This window comes from Physeter macrocephalus, chromosome 16, assembly GCF_002837175.3.
Source record: "Physeter macrocephalus isolate SW-GA chromosome 16, ASM283717v5, whole genome shotgun sequence".
Taxonomy (NCBI): Eukaryota; Metazoa; Chordata; class Mammalia; order Artiodactyla; family Physeteridae; genus Physeter; species Physeter macrocephalus.
In genome coordinates this window covers 96,984,142-97,004,697 of record NC_041229.1, presented here as the reverse complement: position 1 = coordinate 97,004,697, position 20,556 = coordinate 96,984,142, and the positions used below count along the sequence as shown (strand labels likewise).

Genomic DNA, 20,556 nt, shown 5'->3' with positions numbered 1-20,556 from the left:
CTGGTCTTCACTGTTTTTGTTTTTGTTTTTTTTTTTAAGTACCCCCCTTGAAAAGGGCATGGGCTATGTTATGTTAGGCCCAGTATTTAGCACCCTCCATTATTCCTAAGGTAAACTGTCTCCCTGGGTCTGCCTTTCTCCCACTGTTCATCTGGCAAACATCCTCTAATCTTTAGTCTCTGCCTAAATTTGCCTTCTTCATCTCGTGGAAGCTTGCTCCATGTTGGTCTTGTATCAGCACTGAAGTGAGTGTCAGAGTCTGTGTAGTTTTCTAAATTGAACATTATTTTAAGTACTTTTAATTTCTTTGCCCTTTTCTTGAAACTCTTAACCACTCTTCCTCTCCCCTCACTTCTACCCCGACCCCGCCCTTGCAGATACCCTTTGCATTGAAGTTTGTTTCCCCATCTCAGCTCCTTATTTTGAATTTTCCCTTCTTTCTAGACTATAGAAGCTAGAGTCATTAGTAGCTCTTTTCACCTCTAATTTATTTAGAGCCATGCTTTTAGTCAGGGATTTTTGTGTGCCAGCATTAAAACCTGGGGCTTTTGCCCTCTACTTGCTTAACTTGTCCTGTGGTTGGACATTCTGGCCTTTGCCACCTTACCCATTCATGTTTTAAGTTTTTCCTTGTCAGGAAATGTTTGAGCTGTTCTAGGCTATTTTCTCCTAGATGCCTGTGTTTTTTTCTCCCATAGGCAGCATCTCATTTGCGTGTTCACCACATTTCACATTTTACTAATTGTTTTGTGTACAGTTCTGTCATTTCTCCTTCTTTGCTAGTGTGCTCAACACTTTCAATTTGAAGTTTTTTCTACATTTATTGAGATGCTGTTTAACTCCTGCTTCCCCATCATTAGTCAAGATGTTAAGCTGAGGACCAGCAGATACATCTCCACTCACTCAATATTATTGCCTCTTTTGCTGTGCCTAATGTAACCATCAGTCTGAGACTGCTTGTATCTGAGCCAGCTGATTTTCATATATATGTATATATATTTATATATATCTTCCGGTAATCTCTAAATAACATAAAGCCATTATCTCTGACCATGTTTTGCCCTTCCTTCTCCCTTTTTTTTTTTTTAGACGGAAGGAGAAATTGAATCAGAAAGAAGTTAATTGTTTTTAGGTTTTAATAACAATTAAAAGAGGCTTGTGAAATATGTCATAGGAGCCAAATTTTCTCCCAGCCCTGGCATTTGTCCATTTTTCTAAGTTATCTTCATATGTCCTTTCACCAGCTCTGTGTCATGTTTGATTTTGGTAACTGCTGATCAGAACTGTCTCCTGCCCACCCCTCTCCTTCCCTGCTCTTGAACTCTGCTAATGCCAGATAGAGTACTGTTTATTGTCCAGAGAGTGAGGGCTCTTTGGCCCTTGTTCAGAAGTAAATTGTCAGCTCCACAACGTGGTTCTGGGAAGAACAGCTCTTTCTTAGCTGTAGAATAAAGTAATTGGATTTGTCCCATGATGCTTCTTTCTATAACTTAATTTTCAACCGTTTTGAGGCTTAGGACCCTTCCCCCCACCCCCCCTTAGGAACCTTCTTAACTTCAATATGTGTTCTAACTTCTCTCATGATAATTAGTTGTACTTCTAGTGCCCATCTGTAAGTAAAATATACTGTTATGAAAAGCTGTCATGAATTCACTTGTACTTTTAACCGAGTTGGTACTTTGATCACAACTTGAATCTACATATACTTGAAAAGTAATAATATACTTAATTTGGGAGCTGTCTTATTTGTTTGATATTCAGCTACTCCTTATAATAATTTGTGGGTTCCCCAGAGCTGCAGTCTGCTGGTCAGGAACTTCTGATCTCGTTGTTCTTTATAATCCCCTTTTCACTTTCCATATGGTCTTATCTCTCTTTCCTTGCCTCTCCCTTCATCTGTAGAGTTTCAAGTCAAAGGAATATGATACGTTAAAGAAAACAGTAATATGCTTTCTCTTCTGGGAAAATAAAAACCAAGTACTGACTTTTAATGGATCAGCTTCCAATATCCCTGATATTGATTTGTCTCTAAATGCTCAGCATCCAGTTCCACCAAGATATAAAAACCTTCCTAGGCTTTCATTTCTGGTTTGTAAGGGTCCCAGTAGTACACTTGAAAGCCAAAGTGTTGTCTTAACTTTGGTTACAGTGCCAGTTTGAAGATTATCTCATTAAGTTGAAGATAATCCAAAGGAAGAATTCAGAAAATACCCCAAATCAAGCTCTCAAGAGCTTCATTTATTTTGTGGAGTTGGTTAAGCAGCTAATTAACTGCTCTATCCAGCCAGTGCCCTTTGGCTTATTGTTCCTTTGATGCATTGGAAACTAAGCCACGTGAAGTTTCTGTCTTCTCTTGTAGGAAGCGGTGAAGTGTAGTGGAAAGAGCAAGGGCTTCAGAGTCAGATGGATCTTCCTTGAATCTTGTCTCAACCACTTACTAGTTGTGTGACCTTGGGCATTTGCCTCTCTGGTCCTTAGTTTCCTTATCTGTAAAACAGATCTAATGAGACTTAATGGGAAACTCGAAAGATTAAATGGGGTAACATATTAATAACCTTTGTATTAGGACTTAGTAGATATTTAATAAATGGTGTTTATTACCATTACTTTAACAGACCATAAAGAAAACACTAGACTTTTTTCTTTTTAATCAAATGACCGAGTTTAGGATTGCATTGTCTAATAATCTTCATCGTTAATTTTTCAGTCTTTAAAAGAAAGGACTGCCTAGTCTTTTTCTTGTGTTGTTTTTCTTTCACATATCCATGATTTTTCCACACCAAGGACCTAAACAGATTTAAAGATAACCATTTGTTGAATGAACTTGATGGGAGAATTCTTCTTCCTTCAAGATCCCCCGAAGCCAAAGTTTCTCTATCTTTCAATCTAGAAAAAGACATAGCTATATATATATATCCATATATACATATCCATTCTAAATCCCTTTAGAAGATCTAAACTTGGCTTCAATTTCAGATGCTGCAGAGTTCAGAGACCACATTATTTCAAGAAAAATCTTCCTTCTTACTGAACTGTTAGTAAATGCTCATAAATATTTTAATTGAGGTACTCCAGAAACACAGTATATTAATGTGCCACCCAAATTAGTAAGCAACCAGATGACTGATTTCTCTGGGACCTTCACCTAAGTGTAGGAATTTAGTTTGCGGGATGTCTGTCTTTTGGGCTGGTGTCTGTTTCTGCTTTAGTGACTCTCTTAGGTGTAGTCTTTTTGTCTTCTCCAGGGACAATGGTGACAGATCCAGGCACCGAGCTCCACGAAATGCCCGGATGTCTGCACCTTCGCTTGGACGCTTTGTCCCAAGGTAAGAACTGGATAGTCAACTTTTACGAGAGACTTTTTTGAGGGAGGCTTTATGAGAGCCTGGGATTTTTTAAACCTACTTTCTGGTCTGGACTGTCCATATCTGGAATTATTTCCTAGTGAGCCTACAGTCCAGCCCTGCCACCTAAAGACTTGACAGGAAATGATTAACCACGATGAAAAGACATAGAAAAATGGCATTGGGAGCATCCTGTTCAAGAATAGAAGCCCCAGGAAACTTTAGAAGAAAGATTGGAAGAAGATACAAATGTGTGAAAGGAATTTTACTCTGCTCTAGGTTTCTGTGGATTCCTAGGCTTAGTGGATCCCTTATCTTTTTTTTTTTTTTTTTGTGGTACGCGGGCCTCTCACTGCTGTGGCCTCTCCGGCTGTGGAGCACAGGCTCTGGACGCACGGGCTCAGCGGCCATGGCTCACGGGCCCAGCCGCTCCGTGGCACGCGGGATCCTCCCAGACTGGGGCACGAACCCATGTCCCCTGCATCGGCAGGCGGACTCTCAACCACTGCGCCACCAGGGAAGCCCGATCCCTTATCTTTGATTGTTGAGGGTTGGTAGATAGTATATCTCCTTTGTTTTAAGGCAGTCTATAGTAGGCTTTTAACGCGAGATTCCTTCATATAGGCGTTTTTTTAAATTTTTATTGGAGTGTAGTTGCTTTACATTGTTGTATTAGTTTCTGCTGTACAGCAAAATGAATCAGCTATGCATATACATATATCCCCTCTTTTTTGGATTTCCTTCCCATCTTATAGGCGTTTCTTGCTGCCTGAGTACTTGCCTTATGCTGGGATTTTTCATGAACGTGGACAGCCTGGTTTGGCTACTCACTCTTCTGTTAACAGGGTCCTGGCAGGTAAGGAGTTGTTTCTTTGGATTTTGAAAATTTAAAGGGGGAGGGAGCCGGGTAAAGCTTTCCCCTCCTTTACCTATGTTGATGTGATGGCATCTTGGCATCTGGTTGAAAACTCTTTTTTAAGGTCTTGTACTTGGTTCCTTACTTCAGGGCAGGAAACTACAGATTGGGGAAAGCTGCTTCTTTTGCCCGTTCCCACTTCCTTGAGACATCTCTTTTTTAATTAATTAATTAATTAATCTGTTTTTGGCTGTGTTGGGTCTTCGTTGCTGCACACGGGCTTTTCTCCAGTTGTAGCAAGCGGGGGCTACTCTTTGTTGCGGTGTGTGGGCTTCTCATTCTGGTGGCTTCTCTTTGTTGCGGAGCACGGGCTCTAGGCGCGCGGACTTCAGTAGTTGTGGCATGTGGGCTCAGTAGTTGTGTGCAGGCTTAGTTGCTGCACGGCACGTGGGATCTTCCCGGGCCAGGGGTCGAACCCATGTCCCCTGCATTGGCAGGTGGATTCTTATCCACTTCACCACCAGGGAGGTCCCCAGACATCTTTTTTAAAATTTATTTAAACCATTTGTTTCTTAATCCAGCAAATAGACTTTTTAAACTGAATGATAAAGGTTCCTTGCTCATGTTTTATTGTTGAGGTACCCATGAGCCAGATCCTGTGATTTAATTAGGAGCTGAAAGCACACCTCTCCAACCCTTTGCTGGTGCCAGCACATGGAGTTTCCAGGCCCTGTGGAATCTTCAGAGGAAGGAGGAGGACAGGGACCTGTGGAGCTGGCTTAGAAATTTCCACAGAATAGAAAATGGACTGGACAAGCCCAGCAGAGGCAGTTTTATGGTGGCTGAATAACTTAGTGACCAGTGTTTTGGGGCTAATATGCGTGATGTGACTGGGCTGAGACCCAGTGTCTGCTGCTGCTTCTGGGCAGTCTCTAGAGAAGGAAACAAAGCAGAATCTATCTATTTTTTTTCCTGACAAAGGTTTTTCTCTTTTCCCCCCTCCCCCCCACCTCCACTGCCAACTTGTAAATTTATGTATGTGAAGGCATTAAAAACTATAAAAATCAAGCCACATTTTGGTGTATTTTTTAAAAAATAAATTATTTAATATTTTTGGCTGCGCTGGGTCTTCACTGCTGTGCGCAGGCTTTCTCTAGTTGCAGCGAGCAGGGGCTACTCTTCGTTGAGGGGCGCGGGCTTCAGTAGTTGTGGCACGTGGGCTCAGTAGTTGTGGCTCGTGGGCTCTAGAGCGCAGGCTCAGTAGTTGTGGTGCACGGGCTTAGTTGCTCCACAGCATGTGGGATCTTCAGGGATTGAACCTGTGTCCCCTGCATTGGCAGGCGGATTCTTAACCACTGTGCCACCAGGGAAGTCTCTTGGTGTATCTTTAATAAGCATCTTTATTTTAAAAATTCAAATGACATTACGTTTTGGAAAATCTGGGCCATGTGATGGTTAAAGGTAGAGAGGGATCGGTGTGAGGCAGTAGCGCTGTTGGGCTGGGGGAATGTGATTTCTGACCAAGCTGTTGTGGCAGCTGGTAGGCCATGGGACCTGGCTTCCTTTAAGTAGCAGTATCCTTGACCCAGTGTCAAGGCCTAGAAACCCCAGAAACCTCAATGGTTTCTCTCTACTGGACACCAGGGCTTCATAGGCCCAGGCTTGGTGGGGGAGTAGACTGCACCATGGTGTCCTGACAGCCTTGACTGAGGAGGGCCCTAGTCGGTAAACAGACCCCATGGCTCTGTGCCTCTCCTTGCTTGGCGCTTCTGTGTGGCTTGACTAATGGCACGTGGAAGCTCCTCACTGGCAGATAATCACTTGCTGCCAGACAGTACTACAGAGTTCTTCTCCACCCTTCGTTGTTCCAGACATCTGCCTCTACCACCCAACACAGCAGCTCCCTGTTCCTCTGCTGCTGGGAAGTCTCTATTTCCTTTGCATTTAGTTTTTTTGGAACAGCTGTATGTTGTTTTTCTCTCCTTTGATCTAATAACTCTTTACCTCCATTTTTTCTTCCCTACTTTATGCCCAGAGGTCTGACCCCAAATAGCCCAGTTTCACTTATGGATACCTTTGAATATAGGGGTTATGTTCCAGCAGGCAGTTTACAAACATGAAATCTACTGAGAAAAGTTCTCTAACAAAAGATGTAGAATGCCTTGAGAGGAAGGAAATCTAGGTTCTCAGGAAGCTCATTCTTGAATTAGATTAGTGGATGGTTTCCATTCACATTTAAACTCATTTCTCCCATTTTCTCAAGATGCATGTTGCACAGTATCCACTGGTCTTTTCTTCTTTTTTTCATTTTTTTTTTTATTGAAGTATACTTGATTTACAATGTTGTGTTAATTTCTGCTGTACAGCAAAGTGACTCAGTTATACACATATATACTTTCTTTTTTATATTATTTTTCATTATGGTTTATCCCAGGATATTGACTATAGTTCCCTGTGCTATACAGTAGGACCTTGTTGTTTATCCATTCTGTATGTAATAGTTTCCATCTACCCCACTGGTTTTTTCTTAAATGCCCTCATCATTTGTAGACATTTGGATGTCCCTCCAGATTCTGTTGACAGTTTTGTGTTACTTTTTTCCTTCTCTTGAGAAAATTCCAGTGATAATAATAACAGCAACAAAAAAAAGCTTAACATTCATTGAGCATTTGCTGTATGCTAGGGAGTGTTTTAAGTGCTCTTCCTCGTCATATTTCATTTCATTCTCACAGTAATCCTATGAGATGGGTGCTATTATCTAACAGTGGTGGGAACTGAAGCCCAGAAGGCTAACTTGCCCAGAGTGATGCAGCTAGAAGTAGAGGAGCCAGAAGTGAACCAGGCAGTGGGACTTCTGTTTCCTAGTCTGCCTGCCTCCCCACAGCTATTTTTAAGGACAGAGCATCAAAATAGCATTCTTCTTCTAGGTCCTTAATCTAGAAGAGGGAAAGAGGTCCCAGGGAACTTGGCTGATCTTCAGGGGTTTTCTTATTTGTTCTAATTCCTCTTTTTTTTTTTTTTTTTTTTGCGGTACACGGGCCCCTCACTGTTGTGGCCTCTCCCATTGCGGAGCACAGGCTCCGGATGTGCAGGCTCAGCGGCCATAGCTCACGGGTCCAGCCACTCCGCGGCACGTGGGATCCTCCCGGACCGGGGCACGAACCCGTGTCCACTGCATCAGCAGGAGGACTGTCAACCACTGTGCCACAAGGGAAGCCCCTAATTCCTCTATTTTAAGTGGTTTCTAGACATAGCTTTTTGTGACCCAGTAGTGCTTGCTAAGGAAAATCTTATTATATAACAGGCCTTTCCCTGAGCCTTCATGCCCTCCTGGACACAGAAGTTTTGCTTTTTATTAAACTTATTTGTGATCATGTAATAGAGATAGCTCCTGTAATAATGGCTTTTGAAGTAAAGACAAATTAGTGTTTTAGCAGTACGCACTCCCAATTTTCCTGGAAAGGCACTTTCTCTTGTATGATTGGAATGAAGTTGTGATGGTCTCAGAACAATTAGATTCAGTAGACATTTGTTCCGCAGCTGTGTGCCAGGCACTGTTGTAGGCTACCAGAGTGAATAAGACAGACAAGATCCCTGCTCTTCTGTAGCTCAAAGTTTAGGTGGTTGGCTGTACCTCAGTCTTGCTGTTTGGTTCTTAGCTCCAAACATAAGGCAGAACCCTTTGTATGGTGAGTGTCTTTTTGTAGGGGTGAAGCATAGAAATTTGGCAGACCTGGAGGAACAAAGTATATACGCACCTGCAGTTTTAGGAGGCATTACCAGTGGCAAATGAGTTTTCAATGGACCCTAGCCAAAGCCATTCAGAATCATCAACAAAAATGGATTTGCAGAAAATTAAGATCCATTCTGCCCACTTCCTCCCACAAGAGCCTGAAAGCAGTAAGATAAAACAGAAGCTGCTACAGAGAAGTGTTTTGATAGTCTTGTTAATCTTCATCTCTTCCGCCTTATCTTGTTGTCTTCTCCACAATTCTGTAGGTTCCTGGTGGCCTCCAGTCACCCATCAACCCACACCAGGCCCCTTCTTCAACAACACAAATTCTGAACCTGTACTTAAAGAGGTATAACTACATTTAAAGCTACTGCAACTTTACCGGTATATTTTTGGGGAAACACGCAAAAGTCTCGGGCGCTCCCCCTGCTGACTTTTTAGCAGACAGCTCTAGCTCTGTGTAGTAATAGCAATCTATAACAGAGAAGGAAATGAAGTTAATGACTGCCTACTATGGGCCAGATACAGTCCAAAGTGCTTTCCCATACATTATGACAACCCTATGAAGTAGATGGTGTGTTTCCATTCTGTAGGGAAGAAAGCTGAGGTTCAGAGAAGTTACTTACATTACTTGCCCAATATAATGCAGTGAGAGGCAGACCTGGAACTTTAAACCAGGTCTGCCTAAGTCATAATAACTCTCTTCTGCCTTCTGTGCCATGTTTTGCCTGAGTTCAAGTAGGGAGTATCTGCTGAAAGGTTCTTAAGCCTATAATATTTTTCTGCATGCTTGAGACCTCATATAAGTGAAATGAGAAGCCCTAGTATTTGACTTCTTCCTGGTAATTACTGGAAGAAAAACGCTGAGGGATAGGGACCTGGGTAATGTAGGGTATTAGTTATCTGTTCTGTCTAATCTTTTTGACTTTCATCCTAATGAGCATCTGCTCCCAGCAGATGTGGTCCTGTTGGATTTAATTTAGTATTTTGATTAAAATCAATGGTAAGTGTCAGGAATTTTTTGCTTCTAGCTACAGGTCATTGGGGCCTGGTTGAGTGTCATGGGCTTTGTGCCCAGTCATCCTAATTTCTCTTAGGATTTCTTCTTTGAGCCATTAGTTTAGGAGTGTGTTCTTCAATTTTTACAAATTTCCTTCTGTTGTTGCTTTCTTATTTAATTTTACTGTGGTTTAAGAACATACTTTGTATGATTTCATTTACTGTAAATTTATTGAAACTTGCTTTATGGCTTAGCATATGGTCTGTTCTGGAGAATGTTACCTGTGTGCATGGCAAGATTGTATATTCTTTTGTCACTGTGTGGAGGGTTCTGTAGATGCCAGGGAGATCTACTTGGTTGATAGTGTTATTCAAGTTTTGTATACCCTTGCTGATTTTCTGTCAGGTTGTTCTACCCATCATTAAGAATGGAGTATTGAAATTTCTAATATTATTCCTGAATTGTATATTTCTCCCTTCAGTTTTGTCAGTTTTTGCCTCATATATTTTGGAACTTTGTTGTTAGGTACATATATGTTTGTAATTGTTTTGCCTCCCTGATGAATCAACTTTTTCGTTATAAAATGTTCCTCTATCTCATGTAATATTGTCTTTTTTTTTTTCAGGTATAGACGATGGTACAATATTATATAAGTTTCAGGTGTACAACATAATGATTCACAATTTTTAAAGGTTATATTCTCTAGTAATATTGTCTTTAAGTCTAGTTTTTCTTATATCAGTATAGCTACTCCAGCTGTTTTATGGATGTAGATTGTGTAATATATCTTTTCCCATCCTTTTACTTTCAGCGTATTTATATATCAGAATATAAAGTGTGTCTCCTATAGAAAGCATATAGTTGTTTTTTATCTAGTCTGAAAATCTCTGCCGTTTGATTAGATTGTTTAGTCCATTCACATTTAACGTTATTTATATAGTTAGATTTTTGCCTGCCATTTTGCTGTTTGTTTTCTGTATTTCTAATGTCTTTTTAAATTACTGTTTCTCCTTTACTAACTTCTTTTTTTAAATTAATTAATTAATTTGTTTTTATTTTTGGCTGTGTTGGGTTTTCGTTGCTGCGCGCGAGCATTCTCTAGTTGCGGCAAGCAGAGGCTACTCTTTGTTGCGGTGCACAGACTTCTCATTGCAGTGGCTTCTCTTGTTGAGGAGCATGGGCTCTAGGCGCACAGGCTTCAGTAGTTGTGGCATGTGGGCTCAGTAGTTGTGGTTTGTGGGCTCTTGAGCGCAGGCTCAGTAGTTGTGGCGCACGGGCTTAGTTGCTCCGTGGCATGTGGGATCTTCCCAGGCCAGGGCTCGAACCTGTGTCCCTTGCATTGGCAGTCAGATTCTTAACCACTGTGCCACCAGGGAAGCCCCTACTGACTTCTTTTGTATTAAGTGGATAGCTTCTAATGTGCTATTTTAATTCCTTTCTTGATTTTAAACTGTCCTTTATCAGGATCTACTTCAGACTTATAGAGACTTGATTCTGGTAAGATACAGAAACTTTGTTCCATTATAGCTACATTATCATACCCTTCCTTTGTGCTATTATTGCTATATATATTATGTCTGTATACATTACAAACCCAGTGATACAGTGTTATAATTTATTGCTTTATGTAATCTCATATCCCAGGCATCCTTCTGTTTGTTGCCTGTTGTGAGTAAAATAGAGCTACCCCTTTTGCAAGAATTTGCTTTTCTTTTTCTTGTTAACTTTATTTTTGGTTGTCTTTTGCCCCTCTCCTCTTTTTTAAAAACACTGGTTCTCTTTCTTAGATATTCCCCACTTTTCTGGTATCTTAGGGAATTACTCTCAGGAGGCCTGTCTAATCTAGTTTGGCCAACTAGGTGGACATCTGGGTCCTCGGGCTTGCTGACATTTAAGAATTAGTCTAATTTCTCAATTTAATATCATAGTTGTTTAATAAAACAGATGGTTTAATTACTTATACCAGATCTTCATTTGAATTGGCAAATCTAGGAAAGATGAAAAGTAGTGAATACAGTTGAAGGCCATCATGGTATACTTACATGAGTATGAACAGAAATGAATGATAATTCTGGTTGGACCCTTTATCTCCTTGTCTGGACCCTTCTCCATGTTCTTTACCTCTCCGGTTCCCAGTTGCCAGGCTAATAAAGTAAGTGGCACATTCCAACTCAACATCAATTAAGGTAGCTGTTTATAAACCCCAGATAAATGGACAATTAGTGGTGGTGGTACTAGCTAGGACCTCTTTAATAATTAACCCAATTACCTTTCATTCTGCTCCAGTGATGAAAGTAAAGGCAATAAGGGGCTGGCTTGGTTGCCTGGGAAACAGAGAAATAAATGCAGCTCCTTCCAGAGAACCCAGCTTTCACAGATGCCTTACACAGCATCCAGGGCCTTTTACTGATTTGGTTTCCACCAATCACTGGAGCATCCATGCTCTCTCTACCCCAGCCCTTTGCTGCATCTCCTTATTCCACTAGTGAGAAGTATGCTTGTCGAGAACCTAGGTCCTGGTTTCTAAGCTGAATTATCTGTGCTTCTTCAGGCTTTTCTAGAGGAAAATATTGGGCCTTGTCAGCGAACTTTTCTGTTCCTTTTATAATGTGTGACTAAGTTTTTCTGTGCCTCTATCTCTCTCTACCCTAGGAAATTTCCTCTTGATCTTTCCCCACTGATGATTTACACCTGTGCTCTTTCTGTACTGTCACTTTGAGATGTACATAGAATTTCTAAATGCTTAGCATTTTCCAGAGCTCTTTGGGTCTTTTTTTTTTTTAATTTATTTTTATTTTATTTTTGGCTGTGCTGGGTCTTTGTTGTGGTGCGGTGGCTTCTCTTGTTGCGGAGCACGGGCTCTAGGTGTGCGCGCTTCAGTAGTCGTGGCATGTGGGCTCAGTAGTTGTGGCTCACGGGCTCTAGAGAGCAGGCTCAGTAGTTGTGGCACACGGGCTTAGTTGCTCCGTGGCATGTGGGGTCTTCCCAGGCCAGGGCTCAAACCCGTGTCCCCTGCATTGGCAGGCGGATTCTTAACCACTGCGCCACCAGGGAAGTCCTCTTTAGGTCTGTTAAAAGAATTTAATGGTTCTGCCCTTAATGGAGTTTACTGTCTAGCCAGGTTGTAGCCTGAGTTTCTATATGGTTTTTGTTTTTGTTTTTGTTTTGGCCCTGCCACTAAAAATTTAATAATTCCCCTGAGAATTTAACTGCCAATCCTAATAGATAAGCTTGTGTGTGTGTGTGTAACTCAAACCTGGGCTTGGACCAGGAATTTATGGGTTTTGGTGCAGTTTGAAGTGACTCTGAATGTGCCCCATTTGTCTTTTGCATGGGTCTGTGAGCCTGAGTGGAGCTTGGGAAGGACAGCTGCCACTTGCAGTGTAGAGTTGGTTTGAGAGGCAGTAGAACAAAATGTTCAAGAGTTTGGGCTCCAGAGCTAGACTATCTAAGTTCAGGTATTCATGCTGCTACTTCCTAGCAGTGTAATCTTGGTTAATTTATTTTACCTTTTCTTGGGACTCAGTTTCTTCATCTGTAAAATGGGCGTAAGAATAGTATTTAGCTCGTAGAATTGTTTTGAGGATTAAATGAGCTAATATATATGAAACACTTAGAACAGGTTTTTTTTTTCTTTTTTGCACAAAGTAAGTGTTCAATAGATTTTAGCTATTATCATGATTTTTATTGTAAATCTTGGGGACCAGCATGCGTTAGAGCTGTGCTAGTCTCCTCAATGATTATAACCTTGCTGATCTCTCACTGTTCTTCTGTTTTCCTCAACAATGGTGCACTTCCTAGGTACCAAGCAGGGCTTTCTCCCCTTTGCTATGGTCAGTGAGTTGAAAAAACTGGGAGCTTGTGCTCTAAGGCACCAACAGATGGTAACCTGAAGGTCCCTGTGTTGATAGTTTGACATGCTAATGTGTCCATTGTTGCCTGTAGTCATGTCAACCAAGGGGGTTAGATTAGAGGATTCACAGAGTTTGCATTTGAGAAACCCTTTTCTGTCTCCCATCAGAACCTGCGCTCATGAAATAAGCATCTACTCTCCAGACTAAGTGCTTGCTCCTATGTGACCTTGGCAACATGGGACTCTCAAAGTGGACCAATAACATCAGCATCATTTGGGAACTTGTTAAAAATGCAAATTCTTGATCCCTACCTCAGACCCACTGAAGCAGAAATTCTGGTTGTGGGCCTAGGAATTTGTTTTTAAAGAGTCTTCTAGGTGATCCTGGTGCCCTTGAAAAATTGAGGACCACTGCTCTAGATTAACTCATTAAAGCTAGGAACAGAGGCAGAGGGAAGAAATGGGAAGAGACGACTTGCCACACATTAAGGAGTGTGCCTGCAGGAATCTAAGATTTGTTAGACCTAGTGAGCTCCTGGTGTATAACTCTTCTTGATCTGGAGCTATGAGTAATGGGGGAAAAAATGAATGAATTTGTTATTACCTATAGAGTGCTTAGCTGGTATATAAGCCATTTTTACTTGATAAGCTTTTATTGAGCTTTTGTTGTTTATATGGTACAATGTTAGGTATATGATAGTACCCAGATGAAAAAGACATGATCTCTGCTCTCCATAAGCTTACCGTCTACTGTGTAAGCCCATCGTGCTCAGAAACAGCTGTAGGACAGTGTGTATTGTGCTAAATGCTAAGGTAGACGTGTACACAGAAAACTGGCTATGAGAGCACAGAACCTGCCAGCATTTCTACAGCAGAAAATATGAGTCTATTAAGCTTTTATGCTGGGACAACAGGTTCTTGTCAGCTCTGCTAGGAGTTTTATTCCTAGGAGAAATTGACCTATAACTTTTCTTGTAACTTCTTAACCAATTTCCTGTCTCTTCCCCTTCTAAGAACTCCTGGAAAAGAAAGGTTAACATCAACATATCTGGATTGAGACCCCACTGTTTACTTGTACTGTAAGTTCTCTGTACTCTGGGGCTTCCCTAGACCTAGAGTGATCTCAAAGTTTATTGAGTCCTGTGGGTTGTGTACTTCTTAGAAATACTGCTCATTTTGAAGGTGTCAGCTGAAGATGCCCTCTAGGGCTATAAGTACCCACTGTAATGCCAGGACCCTTTTACTTTTCTGAGGTTATGATTGGTATGTGCTTTGACTTGTTTTGCAACCCCTCAAAACAACAATATAGAAACCTACAGAGAAGATGTGAGGAAAAAAAAAGCGAAATATGAGGTCAAAGCCCATTTTTTCCAGTGGAGGCAATAGCCAATCTCCACTTTACTTAAGATTAGAGGTCTTATACATACTCTGGAAAGACTTGAAACAGTCTTCTTTGCTTTCCCATCTACTCCATTTTTTCCTAAGTGCTTGATATGAATGTTAACCCTCCACCTCCTTCTTTTTTAAAACTCTGATCTCATATTACCTTTTCTTCCTCTTTCTCAGACCATGTCCTTGGGCAGTCTCATTTATTCCAAACTGGCTGGAAATGCCATGGGAGCTGGCAGACAGCACCTCTCACCCTCTCTACCAAAGTAGATCCAACCCTTGGGTGTTAATTTCCTTTCTTTGACACCTGCTGATCCACAAGGCCAGCTCTTCCCCAGGGTCCTTGTGGCACTCAGCTAGAAGCCAAGAGTAAGCACAGATATCTTGGTATAAGCCATGAGGTGGAAAGAGGCACCTGCAGGTGGGTGACCAGGGACCTTTTGAAGTGTTGAAAACTCTTTGCGGGGGTGGGGGTGTTTCTTTTGGCCAGGTGTTTAGTGTCACCCCAGAGCCAGAAAGTTATCCTGTAACTACATACGTCAGCCTGTAAAAACACTCTCTCGTTTTACAGGGCTACCATGATGAATCCCTGGGTTTATCATAAGCCCAGCCCACTGCAGCTGTGTGCCATGCAGAAGGGGCCCAGCTTCATTCCTACTGCCTTGAGCTGTGGGGTTGTATACTTTGGGACTGCTTGGCAAGCAAACTCATGATTTTTACTCTTATGGCTCATGGCTGGTGAAGCACAAGCCAAAAAATATTCTTCCTAGACAGGGAATTTAACTGGTCCAGGGTACAAAGGAACAGAGGGAAAACTGGACAGGAGGTAAAAGGTGGAAGTTCCTAGTGGGAACAAGAGTCTTCAGGGAGGTCGGATATACTGTAGGCATGTGAGGAAAATATATCATTCATTTTCATGAATAAATCTGTCTAAAAAGGTGAATTTTCTCCAGAATCTGCCATATTGCCAGTGGCTGCTTTTGGTAGTATTTGCTCGTTTTTTCAACAGCAAGATTTCACAAGAGGCTCTTTATTGTAATATCCCTGGACTAGTAACACAAATGAAAAGAATGACATGGAAATATGTAGTCACTCCTGCTTATTGGAGAGTTTACCTAGGCAAATAGCTCGGAGACTAGGACAGTTCTACAGCAGCATTTAAAATTTTCCAAAACACTGCCCCTTGTGCTGAATTGGCAAAAGGGTTGTGGACAGAAAGAATGCAGTAACTCAAGCTTAGATTTGACCATGAGCTGATGTTAGATCACATTTGCAAAATGTGGAGACTGTGGTGGAATACAGTGCTTCAAATGTGCTAAAAACAAAACAAAACAAAGACCCAGGAGCACTTACTATATGCCAAGTAGTTCTCTAAGCACTTCTCACATATTACTTCACTTAATCTTCATAATATTCCAGTGATGTCCTGTTATTACTCATTTTTATAAATGAGGAAACCGAGGCATAAACAGATGAAGTAATTTGCCCAAGACCACAGCTAGTGCTTGACAGAGTAGGAATCAGAACTCAAGCAGTCTAGCTTTAGATTGGGACTTTTCAAATAGAAGCATCATGGGGTATGGGTGATTCCATGTTGGTGGAAAAAGAGGCTGAAATGTAAACTCTGGCTTTACTTTAAGAAAACAAAAATAATTTGTTCAGCTACAAAACTGCTACTGGGGAGGGGGCTACAAGTTCTCATGCACTCTTGTTACAGCTCCTTTCCACTAGAAAGAGCCCTGTAGAAGAACTACATTCCCAAACAATGACTCCTGAAGAGGTAATTACACTGTTGCCATCCCATTGGGAAGAAGGCTGGGTCGGTGATTACATTCCAGAGCAAAGCTGTTTGGGTATAATTGCACTGTGCTGTTCTTATCAGTCTGGGGAAGGCAGGCCTCTGGTCTCTATCCACACTTATTTTTGAGATGGAATCCAAATAGCATTCAATTAATAGGCAAGGCCTAGGCATAGGGAAGTCAGCCAAAAGAGCCAAGATGACAGACATTAACTTGCTGTTGGCATTTTCCTTCCACTGAAGTTTTCCAGACCTTTAAGTATCAGCAAATTTGAGGAAATATATTTGGCTAATGAAGGGTTAGAGACCCCTGCTTAGACGCTGTGCCCCAAAGCCCTCATCGGTGTTTATACGTGAAGAGGAAACAGGTGGCAGTGAAATTTCCCTCTCATCAGGAGCTTTTGCTCTATCAAAAGTTGGCCCTTCCTTCAAATCTTTCCCTAAAACTTGTGTGTGTTTGTGTGCGTGTGTGTACATATATATTTATATTTATACGTATTTTGTGTGTATAGCTTCTAGTTGTCCATCAAAAAGCCCCTCTCTGGTTCTGTTGAGATTATAAGGCTGACTTTTGTTAAATTTCAGCAATAATCTCTAGATCTGGACTGGAAAAAGAAATAAAACTAATTAATTATTTTGTTTTATGATTCAGAGGACAGAAAACTGCCAGTGACCTCTTAGGCATGCTTGTTGAACTGTAGCAGAGAAAGGGGGAAACTATGTTACCAGGTTGAGGGTTGCACAGACCCTTTGGAAGTGGTGTAGCCTTGGCCAGTTTATTAGTTAGCTTTTGCTGCCTCACAAACCACCCCTAAATTTTACTGGCCTTAAAACTGTTCCTTAAAATTCTGTGGTTCCTGTTTACAGTTCATCTGGTCTGAGCCAACTTGGCTGCTCTGTGTCAGTTGATGACTTGGCTGGTTATTGATGGTCTTAGTTGGTGTAATAATCAGGACAGTGGACTGCTGAAGATCTCCACATACTAATCGCTGGAACCTGTGAATATGTTACTTTATTTGGCAAAAGAAACTTTACACATGTGATTAAGGTTACAGATTTTGAGATGGGGAGAAGATACTGAATTATCTGGGTGGACCCAGTCTAATCACATGAGCCCTTAAAAGTAGAAGAGAAAGGCAGACAGGTCAGTCCAAGAGATGCAGTGATAGAAGATGGGAATTGTTTGGCCCTCAGCTAACAGTCAGCAAGGGAAAAAGACCCTCAGTCCTAAAACTGCAAGGAACTGAATTCTGCCAAAAACAAATGAGCAAGGAAATGGATCCTTTCCTAGAGCCTCCAGAAAATAACATAGTCCTGCTACCACCTTGATGTTAGCCCCATGAGACCCATGTTGGTCTTCTGACCTGCAGGAATGAAAGCTAGTTACGTTAAGCCACTAAGTTTGTGGTAATTCGTAATTATAGCCGCAGAAAACTAATAAAGATGGCTTCACACATATCTGGCAGTTGACAGGCTGGTTGGCCTCAGCTGGATGACTTGTCTCTTTTCTCTTCACCAGTTTCTTCACACAGTGTCTCAGGCTTACAGAGAGAAACGAGCCGTCAGGCCCCAATACGCAAGCACTTTGCGAGTCTCTGCTGTCACTTTTGTTATTGTCCTGTCAGCTAACGTAAGCCACATGGCTAAGCCCAGAGTCAGAGAGGGTACTCTGTTTAAAGGGCATGGATACAGGGGGGCTTAAATCATTAAACGCTATTACTGTAACATTCCTCCACAACGAAGTAGATTTTTGAGATCTGAGGTAACCTGGTAACTCATTCTAAACAAACTGCTTTTTAAAGTGTCCTTACATATACATGAAAGGAAAGTTTCAGCATACCAAGGGATACAGATGTACAGATTTTGAATTCCAGAGAAGCATCTTGGTCTAAATCATTATTTGGTTTATTCAGAGAGACATGAATTTAGAAATTACATCCAAATGGGAAGCTAGATCCTGGTTTTCTAGACATAGCATTTCAGAGAAACTGCCTTTCTCTTTCTCTGTTTTCTGGATGTAACCCTCTATTTCTGTGTGCTGGAGGGTAAAAAGATGTGCAAAAGAGCTCTGTGGGTGGTTGGGCCCCTTGGGGCCACATGTATTTCTGTGTAGGAGTAAGACTGACAGAATTAACTGTGCGAGCACTTACTAAATTGGCTGTAAGTGAACCTGTACCCATGGCATTATTTATAATCCCCAGCTCCTTTAACAGAAGCAAATTGGAAGAAAAGTTCCTAAGGCAAGGGATCTTTGTGTGCCCAGTCACTGTGGCACATTCTGTGTTTTTATAGCAGTGGTTGCGAGAAGCTAGAATTCAGTTCTCCTCAAGCATACGAGTTAGCTTTTGCTTGGCCTTATTGATGAGATTGGTTAAAAGTTATTTTATGGGCTCCAAATGTGGATGCATGGATTGGGCCTCAGGGCATATAGAGCAACTGAACATCTCTTTGCTCTGTCTCAAAGCTTAGCCAAGGTTCATGAAATGACTGTGAGGCATAAAGGGAGCTTCCACAGCTTGGGGTGTGTGTGTGTGTGTGTGTGTGTGTGTGTGTGTGTGTGTGTGTGTGTGTGTGTGTGTCCATATTTGCTACTAGAAAGTGAAGAGAAGCTTAACCTGGGATGGGGAACTGTAGATTCCACTCCCCAGAGGAGGTGGAACAGTGGTATGCCTTGGGAAGGAAGAAGAGTGCTGAGAATGGAAGTGTAGAGACTGTTTAAAGAGGCAGAGACTCTCCCCAAATAAAACTACAGATTGTCTCTTATTCCCTTGATAAGAGGTTAGAGTGTGTAGTGATGGGATTCAGCCACTATCCTTCCATTCCTCTGCCTTTACTCTTTGGGTCCCCTTCCCCTCCTACCTTTACCTTTATTTATCATGGGTCACTGAATTTGAACTTGATGTTCTTTTAGGCAAAATGAATACAGCTAACATAAGACCTAATTGAGAGCTTATAAAAGTCACAAAGTGTTTCTTGGTCTGAATATTTTCATTGATTCTGCTGAAGTGAGGTGACTGGGAGAAAGGGATAAAATGTTATATTGCTTATTAGGTAAACTAATTAAACCTGAACATATCAATACAAAGCTTGAAATAAGTTTTTTCAAATGCCCAGTTTCTCCACCCCCATGTTCCAGGTAGAGAGACGACAGGGACAGCTTAAGAACACCTGCTCTAAAGAAGTTTCCAGCTATTCTAATCTTTGTCTTACCAAGGAAGAATTTTAAGGTCCTATGCGATAAGAAGCAGCTAGCACCAAGGGTGAGCTTGGGAATTCTTAGATACCTCTCTGGCACCATGATGCAACCCAAGCTACCCTTAAAAATAACACCATGTAAGTGATGTGGCACATATATACAATGGAATATTATTACTGAGCCATAAAAAGAAACGAAATTTGAGTTATTTGTAGTGAGGTGTATGGACCTAGAGACTGTCATACAGAGTGAAGTAAGTCAGAAAGAGAAAAACAAATACCATATGCTAACACATATATATGGAATCTAAAAAAAAATAAAAAGGTTCTGAAGAACCTAGGGGCAGGACAGGAATAAAGATGCAGATGTAGAGAATGGACATGAGGACACGGGGAGGGGGAAGGATAAGCTGGGACAAAGTGAGAGAGTGGCATGGACATATAAATACTACCAAATGTAAAATAGATAGCTAGTAGGAAGCAGCCTCATAGCACAGGGAGATTAGCTCGGTGCTTTGTGTCCACCTAGACGGGTGGGATAGGGAGGGTGGGGGGGAGAAGCAAGAGGGAGGGGTTATGGGGATATATGTATATGTATAGCTGATTCACTTTTGTTATACAGCAGAAACTAACACACCATTGTAAAGCAATTATACTCCAATAAAGATATTTTAAAAATTATAATAATAATACCATCTAAGTGAAAACAGTGAGCTTGCTCTGCTGGCAGCTTCAGGACCTAACCTGTCCCCACCCCATCTATTGAACTGCCAGCTCTAAGACTCATTTATAGAATTTCTCAAGCTGCCACTGGGTGGAAGTACCAGAGGAATTGGACATAGAATTTGGAAGTTATAGTGGTGAAGGAAAGGCTGACTGGTGGTTTATGTCTTTCAGCTTCATGTTTACTTTTTGTCCCATTCTACCATTATTTCCAGGTACACTGTGTTTTAGTTTTGGTTAGTGTGGACTTATTGTTAGTCTTCATTCTCAGGCATGACGTGGAGTTGCTTACCTTTTCCTTTGTGTTATTAGTGTCTCTCCTTTGTGGGAAACTACGAGCTACGTGCTAATGCACTACAGAGAGAGACAGTGTTCTTTTCTGATACCTGAAGAAAAATTGTTAGAGTTTAGAAATCTTGAAAAAAAATAATCAGTCTTGGTATCTGGGAATCTCCTTTATTTAAAGATGCCTGCTGGAGGGGCTTCCCTGGTGGCATAGTGGTTAAGAATCCGCCTGCCCATGCAGGGGACATGGGTTCAAGCCCTGGTCTGGGAAGATCCCACGTGCCGCGGAGCAGCTAAACCCGTGTGCCACAACTCCTGAGCCTGAGAGCCACAACTACTGAAGCCTGCTCATCTAGAGCCCATGCTCCGCAACAAGAGAA

At 41.6% G+C, this 20,556-nt stretch overlaps 1 protein-coding gene across 12 annotated transcripts in view; it reads left to right on the top strand.

Moving 5' to 3' along the window:
- Positions 1-20,556, top strand: part of LOC102989160 (activating molecule in BECN1-regulated autophagy protein 1) — a 164,135-nt gene that overhangs the window by 76,280 nt on the left and 67,299 nt on the right. For 11 of the 12 annotated variants that reach the window (XM_055091401.1, XM_055091395.1, XM_055091397.1 and 8 more), the window contains 2 exons: positions 3,246-3,326; positions 4,100-4,200. In XM_055091401.1, the coding sequence (XP_054947376.1) occupies positions 3,246-3,326; positions 4,100-4,200 (182 nt within the window). Of the gene's footprint in view, positions 1-3,245; positions 3,327-4,099; positions 4,201-8,199; positions 8,283-20,556 lie in introns of all 12 variants that reach the window. The other variant, XM_055091405.1, reaches the window with a different exon arrangement.